This window comes from Echinops telfairi, unplaced genomic scaffold, assembly GCF_000313985.2.
Source record: "Echinops telfairi isolate 266 unplaced genomic scaffold, ASM31398v2 ScPeMD7_1713;HRSCAF=2227, whole genome shotgun sequence".
In the NCBI taxonomy this organism is placed as follows: Eukaryota; Metazoa; Chordata; class Mammalia; order Afrosoricida; family Tenrecidae; genus Echinops; species Echinops telfairi.
Window position 1 is genome coordinate 8,660,961 of NW_022105611.1, and position 8,196 is coordinate 8,669,156.

The window sequence follows — 8,196 nt, forward strand, 5'->3', positions numbered from 1 at the left end:
GGAGGCTCTCCAGAGATATAAGTAACTCATTGGTTAAATTTCAATTCTTCACCTTTCCCTCCCCTCCTTCCTGGGTGAGCTCATTCCCCCTCTCGCTCCCGTTTTTTTTTTTTTTTTAAACCCAGTGATTTTAAAATGCTAGAAGGAAAAGCAACCGAGGTCTTAACTTTCAGATGCTGAATTCTCAGCTAATTGAAATTACTGGGCACAATGCTATATATAACCAATGAAGAGATTTTGAGCTCTCCTTCAGTGCCTTCAAGACATGTCGTTTTGTAGTCAGAGAAAGCAGAGATCAATGCATTTTCAAACTGACAGAGGGAACGGATGCTCCTTAGTAGCACATGCCCTGGATCCTGTGTGTGGGGGGCTTGCGCTGTGCTGAGAAGCTGAATACCGGTCCATATGCTCCTTATTTACTGCAATGTTCTTTGCATGTTACTGTGCACTCCGGACTAACGTGAAGGTAAGAGCAGGCGAGCCGGCACCTGGGCACAATGTATATGTTAAACCAGCTGCAGAAAATGTCTACCTTGTGTAGCTTCGGGACTTTTCTTTCGGGTTGCCGGTTGAGCAGGCATATTATTACAGGTGGTTGCAAGGGCTTTGTTTTCTTGTTGCCTGCAGCCTCAGCAAGGGGAGCTTGTTGGAACGCTGCTGTGAAGTGACCTTCAGCTTTAACTGTTTGTAATTCAGGTTCAGGCTCACACTTGGGGGGTGGGGGTGGGGTGGGGAGGAAAAGATAAAATTGTTTAGGTAGGCCAGAATCAAGGAATCAGAGAAGGGCAAAAGCTATTGAGTATGCTTTCTATTGGGATAACAAGTCTTTCTTTTTTAAGTGTGGTGAACCTGCTGCTGAATGGTTTTAAGAGCCCAGGGGTTTAAATGAAATGGCTGTAGTGGCATCCAGACGCGATCTGAGGGGATACCTGATCATCCTGTGCCGATTAACTTAAAAAATGATGATCCCGTGGAATTGGTGGTGCTGATTGTATTCATCCTCAGCTCTGTCTGGGGGGACTGGCAGCTTCGGTTGAGTGAGTGCAGCTGTCCTGGTGCGGTCACCGCACCAACGTTGACTTGTTGTGGCTAATGAGCCTCTGAAGTTGAGCCTAAGTTTGAGCGATTTACCCCTTGTCAGAACGAGGGCGCTGTGCTTGGAAAGGGTTCCCCACAGACACTCAGTTCATTCAGCAGTTAGCCCGTCAGGTCAGCTGTGGGATTCCAGTTGAATAACTGAAGGGAATTATAGCCCCTGCTAACATGTTGAGTTTGTATTGCTCACTGAAGGAACTCCAAAAGAACAGTGATTGTTTGAGGGGAGGGCAGAGAGCAAGAGAAAGCTGTTGAGACTTAATATCTAAAATTAGAATCATAAAAAAGGTCAAAACAAAGTGTTTCCCACTTTTATTTTAGTGGGGGAGTGTTTTAATGTGTCTGGCTACTAAAGTTTCATTTTCTGTGTTTGTAAGTTTTATTAACAGAATTCCCTGCTGTTCACTCTCTATTGGGTTGTTTTTGTTTCCTATTTGAGTTTTATAAAGCTTGTATTTATGATTTGATGACCAATTCTTTGAAGACTGTAGCCTGGAGGCTTTCTGAAGATCACTTTCCAGAGTTCTGTAGAATTTACTTTTCACTACTGTTAAAATTAACCTTAGTCATTTTTTCTCCCATGCATTTGGTAGACATTATTAATATCACCAAAAAAGATCTATTTAAAATAAGGTGACCAGATTTAAAGTGGGACACCATTGACCGGGGGGCGGCGGGGAGAATTCTTGATTAAAAATTTGGCCAAATGGACCGTTCCCTAGCCTGTCGTGCATTCTTTCCAAAAATTGGGATGTTTTAAAAATGCCAAAAAATCTGGACTGTCCCGCCAAAAGCAGGACGTCTGGTTACCTTAATTTAAAAGCATATAGGTTGTGCTTGAATTTTAGATTTCTCCCTTAATATCTTCTGTTGCAAATTATTGGTAGGGCATGTATTGTGTTGAAAACTTGGTGGATTGTAAATGTCCCTACTCAATTTCTTATTACATTTTTCTTTTTAATTTTTTTTAGAAAAATGCATTCTTAAAATAAACTCTGTAAATAAATTAAGAGAAAGCAATTATGGTTTTATTGTCTAATTGTTAAATTTCAGAAATGCAGGAACTTTGACTCCAAAGTCCTTTTGCTTTGGGGCTTGGGGATCCTTTTATGCCTTTTAACTGGAGGCTTTTGTCTTTGTGGCTGTTGCTTTAAATTTTTCTCACTTAAGGTCATTAACGAAAGAATGAAGAGAATTAACATTTTAATTCAATTCACCTGACATGCAAACTAGAGTTTTAGGACTGCCTAATCTGCATACTGAAATATACACATTTCTGATACAGTAGTCAACAAAACTTAAAGCATTCACACTACCATATGGAAGATATTTACTTAATTTTAGTTTAGTTTTTTGTTTATGTATTCTCCCATAGGAAACAGCAAAGTTTACAAAAGAGCTTACAGTTCACTTGGGGTCTGATAGTTCAACAAGTTAGTGCTATCAGGTCTTACTTGCTAGTTTAATTTTGTGTTTTTAGAAATGTCTTTTTCTTTTTTTTTCATTGTAGCCAGAATTATTAATGTGCTGAGTCTGTTAAAGGCACCTTTGTGGTACATAAATTATGTTTAGTATATAACATGATTGGTGTTTCAGTGATCCAAGGCTTTGAGGTGGTTAAAATAAAAAGATATAAACATCCTACATGGTTTTCTGCAGAGAATAAATTAGTAATGTCATAATTTTTTATTGTAGAATTATTTTAAAAAATCAGATCTATATCATGTAATATAACTAAAACAATTGATTTGAAGAGTGGTATTTTAAAATATATTTTATATAGCATTCAAGGATATTTTAATCTGTGTGTGTATGTTTCCAGAGAGGAACCCATGGATCACTGTTTATTCATACATCTTTCAAATATTATTGAATGACAACTATGATTTATGCACTGTGCTAAGGTAAACAATCCTTGCCTTCAAGAAGCTTTCAGCCCAGTAAAGTACACAGAAGTTAAAATGAGTGCTTTGGAGTATAACAGGCACAGTTGTGGGAGTCTATGCAGGGTATTGTAGGAGAAAAACAACACAAAGTAACAGTCAACAAGAGTCCTGGTGCCATAGCGGTCATGGATTCGAAACCACCAGCCTCCACAGGAGAAGGATGGGGCTGTTTTACTCCTGTGAATAGTTACAGTCTCAGAACCCTGAGGGGCAGTTTTACCCTGTCCCTTAGGATAGTAATTACACACTCAGTTGCTAGCTACAAGGCCAGCAGTTTGAAACTACCAGCTGCTCTGTTGAAAAGATAGGGCTTTCTACTTCTGTAAAGAGTTAGTCTTGGACACTCACAGGGTCAGTTCTACCCTGTCTTGTAGTGTTGCTATTAGCCAGAATTGTGAGTTTGTTATGGTATCCCTATCAAGTCAGCATTGACTCCATGGCAGTGAGTGAGTGAGTGAGTGAGTGAGTGAGTGATCAAGTGATCAAGAAGAAAAGTGTCTCTCTGGAGTCTCCTCTGAGGTACATCTGACAGTGTTTTCCAGGATTACCTGGAATGAAGAAGGCCTGCTGGATAGGGAGGGACAGAACCCAAAGCTGAGAAACAGCACACATTGAGGAGTTCCACACAGAATCGTTTGGAATGGACGGAGTTTGAAGTCTTGTGAGGTCGTAATGCAAAATATCAATAAGTGCAAAATAAGCACTGACTGTAAGAATCGACAGAGTAATCATCACACTCTAACTTCCTTTGGATATTGTGTAATTTGACACCTATTTCTAGAAGGAGCATTTCTACAGAGGGTAAGATTTATGTTTTGTTTCCTTGCTAGCTTTAAAAGGCACAAAGGAAGAAAATGTCCAGCTACCCTGTTCCACAATGTGGCAAGAAGCACAGTAGTCAGGATTTTAGAGTCTAACTTATTGCTATTTCCTAAATCCTGCTTCCTATCCAGTGGATTTAAGAATTATTCTCTTTATTTTTTAAATGCCTTGTATGAATCTAAGAACTCAAAACTAAACTGCAGCAGAGTGCCTTAAAACACTAGTTTGGGGATTCCAAAAGGATTATGTATGAGTTGGACAGTTTGAGGAATTTTTTTAACCTATCTAAAGTTCAATTTTTGTTATCTGTGAAATAAGAAAATAATAGCTTTTAACTACTATAAGATTTATGTGAGATGAGCCAGATAAACACTCTAAAAAATGTAAGTGCCTCATCAATTTAACTCATAAGTGATCAAGTAAAGGCTGCCAAAGAGCAGTGGTATTGTAAAATTGCCTTCACATAAGGATCACAGTAAAACATTTTGAGAATTTGGTCCAATTGAAAAAAAATCTATAATTAATAAGCATATTCATACATTAGTTTATACCTAGTTTATCCAGTGAGATTACTCTTCTCAGTGAAGTTCCTGTTCTCCAAGCACTCCATCCTTTCCCACATAAAGAGAACAGAATCCTCCAATTGGAATTCCCTCTGTGCACACCCAGGCATATCCATGTTTAAATTCTAACCTTTGTAAAAAAATAGTACAGGTGTCTGTCTTCCAAGAAGTAGACTATAGCTATACTGACTCCACTACTTTACTTTTCTTTTGATTTAGTAAGTGCAATTTTGCCATCATTAATGGCAATATGGATAAACCTTACATTGTCATATAAACTTATAGTGCTAGGTAGGGTATTTTTTGTTTTGATTTTAATGTTTTGGTGTTGGCCCCATGATACTAAATTTAAGCATTTTGAAGATAAGAACAGCATAGTATTTTCTTTCTCTTTCTGATAGCTTATTTATCTTTTAGAAATTCAAAAATGTATAGCTACCTTGATCAAAGGATAAACTTTCAGAAATTGTCACCTTATGCTAGTGACTACTATTCTGTGCTATATATCATGCCGTATCCCACATACTGATACTTTTAATAAACACATTACTTATTGTAGGCGGCGCTTGGAAGCATGAATCAGAATGTGTGACAGTATGTGACTCATTCACTACAGTGGTGAACCCTTTGGGGTTTCCAGAGAATTGTGCCTTTCTACATGCAAATAATAATGTATCAGTCTTTCACCAGGCCTTTATTGTAACTTCCAAATAGTTGTGTAACGTTACCTCTGAGTTGGTCTGACCCCTAACAATCATAAAGCAGAACAGAAGGAAGCATGCCCAGTCCTGGGCCATCTTCACAATCATTCTGTTGGAGCCCACTGCTGGAGCCACTGTGCCTTGTCCAGGCTCTTCCTTTTTTGCACTGCCCCACTACTTTGCCGAGCAAGATGTCCTTTCCTAGGGACCAGTCTCTCCGGATAACAAGTCCAAAGTACATAAGGAAAAGCCTTGCTATCCTTGCAAGACCTTAGTCCTCAGTGTACCATTTTTGCTTTTCAACACTTTAAAGAACTCTTATGTACCTGATGTACCCCATGCACTGTATCTTTCCATCTCTTGAGTGCTACTGCCATGGGTATTGATGCTGTATCTAAGCATCAAAAACCCTTGTCAACTCCAATCTTTTCTCCATTTATCATGATGTTACTTATTGGTCCTAATGTGAAGATTTTGATTTTGATTACAATGAATTGTAATCCATTCTGACAGATGCTTGATCTTCATCATCACGTACTTCAAGTCCCCCACACTTTCAGCAAACAACGTTGTGTTGTCTGCACATCACAGGTTGTTAATAAGTCTTCCTCCAATCCTGATGCCACTTTCTTCTTCATATAATCTGATTTCTCTGATTATTTGCTCAACACACAGATTGAATAAATATGATGAGAGGATGCACCCATGACATACACCTCTCCTGATTTTAAACCATGCAATATTCTCTTGTTCCAGTGGCACAGCTGCCTCTGGGTCCATAGACAAGTTCCACATTAGCACATGAAGTTCCCATTCTTTGATAGATATGCATAATTTGTTATGATCCATGCAGTCAAATGCCTTTACAGAGTCAAGGAAACACAAACACCTTTTTGGTATTCTATGCTTTCAGCCAACATATACTTGATAACAACAATGCTGTTCATTGTTTCACATCCTCTTCTGAATCCAGTCTGAAACCTCTGGTAACTCCCTGCCAATGTACTGCTGCTATCATTGTTAATCTTGAGCAAAATTGTATGTGCATGTGCTATCAATGATATTGTCCAGTAATTTGAGTATTGTGTTGGGTCGCCTTTTTTTGGAGTGGGTACAAATATAGATCTCTTTCAGTCAGTTGGCCAAATATCTGTCTTCCAAGTAAGTGCTTCCAGAGCTTCATTAGTTTCTAGAAACATTTCAACTGGTAGTCCATCAGTTTCTGGAACTACTTTTGGCGAATGCTTTCAGTGCATCTGTAACTTCTTCCTTCACCACCATCGGTTCTTGCTCATGTGCTATCCCCTGAAATGGTTGAATGTCTACTGGTTCTTTCTGGTACAGTGCCTCTGTGTATTAATTTCATCTTTTTTTTAATGCTTCCAACATTGTCAATATTTTGTTCATCAAATCTTTCAATATTGCAACTCAAGGCTTGAATTTTGTCTTGAGTTCTTTTAGTTTAAGATATATTGATACTGGGTTAGAGTACTCAAGCCTACCTAATAGCTTGAATATTTTATTTCCAATGATGATAATTAATAATGTAAACAAAAAACCAAAGAACTAATTAATAAGGAGTAAAATAGCACCCTAAATAATAATAGCTATGATTTGCCAACCTCTTAGAATAAACTAGGAAATACACCAATAATTTAATTTGTATTCTCTGAAAACACATCTCAGTGACCTATGCCATAAGCATTATTATTGTCATCATTACTTCCCAGATGAACACGGGTAGGAAACGGTAACAGAGAGTGAAAAGGCCAGAGACGGGAGGATGCCTGACCTGTTAAAGAATATCTAAGAAGGCAGTGTGTCCTAGAGGAGTAAGGACCAGAAAACACCAAAGTGAGCAAACCACATATGGTAGGTGAGACTTCTTAGATCACAAAAGGAGCTAAGACTTCTTCTCTTCCTGGTACAGGAAGCCAAGAGGATGGAGGGCAGAGGAGTCCCATGATTGATATAATGATTTTACAGAACCACTCAGACTGCTGGGTCAAAAGTGGAGCAGTAGTGAAACGAAGGGGCCTTGTGAGAAATGTCAATACTTGGTTCAGGCTTGTGGCAGTGGCAGTGGCAGTGGCACCAGTGAGGAGTGATCTGATTACATAATTTGAATTTTGCTTATCTGTTTTGTTTTTCCCTGCCCTGAACCTCAGGCCTCCTCAGATGTGAGGTGTTGGTTATCAGCTCTTCCATATTTTAGATATGCTCTGCTACAATGGTTATCATTGTAGTGCTACTACTGTGTTGCCTTGGAAGGTATTAGAGGGTAGATTACACAGCACTTGAGTGTGTATGTACATTGAAGATGGTATTTTCTTTTTGGATTCAGCTTTTTTGATCCTCAGGAGATTCCAGCCTTCTTCTTAAATGAGTCTGCCTTAAGCTGCTTGAGGACAGGAACTGCATTGCCTTGAGCATGCAAAGTAGTTAATAGACACTTGCCGAATGACTGAAAGGAAAAATGAATTCATTTACTCAAGGATCTGGACACATTTGCAGAGTGCCTCTTTGGAAGGGGTCTGGTACCACCAAATAAGATATCTAGGTACAGGCAAGGAAGGCAATTTTACTTTAAACAATTTTCCTCGGAGAAAAAAGTAATGTATCTGCAATGATAGTATGAATGAGGCTCAAAAAGTTTATGGAGAAATTCCATTGCCTTTTAATTCCGTTTTTCCACACACTTATTGAACCCCCCTCTAGTTTCTGAAGCTTCAGAATCTCCAGGACAGTACTGTGAGATTCTGGACATGATGCTGTTTATTTCTCATTGTCATACAGGTAGAGAGGCACATTGTTAGAGCCTACGTGTTGAACTAAAGCAATAGTAAGCAAGTTTATTGTGTAACTTCCTTGTAGCTATATTTGCTAGGTAAGAAATAAAGTTTCTCGACTTTTTTATGTCAATCTATAATAAGAAATGAATTGCAGGTAAATTCCTTTTCTTATTAATAGCTATGCATTCCAAAATCAGTTTCTTATTGTGAATTAGGTGGAATGGTTTACATTAAAGACCACCTATGTAGTTCATAGTTCAAAGCACTCCATAACCCC

The 8,196-nt window shown here is 38.5% G+C and overlaps 1 protein-coding gene across 6 annotated transcripts in view; it reads left to right on the plus strand.

The window, feature by feature from the left end:
• DLG2 (discs large MAGUK scaffold protein 2) overlaps positions 1-8,196 on the plus strand; it is a 1,827,487-nt gene that overhangs the window by 294,052 nt on the left and 1,525,239 nt on the right. The window contains exon 1 of one of the 6 annotated variants that reach the window (XM_045293138.1): positions 184-466. The exons of the other annotated variants lie outside the window; for them this stretch is intronic. Within the exon in view, the coding sequence (XP_045149073.1) occupies positions 425-466 (42 nt within the window). The 5' untranslated portion in view covers positions 184-424. Of the gene's footprint in view, positions 1-183; positions 467-8,196 lie in introns of those variants that run through there. 6 annotated transcript variants of the gene reach the window in all.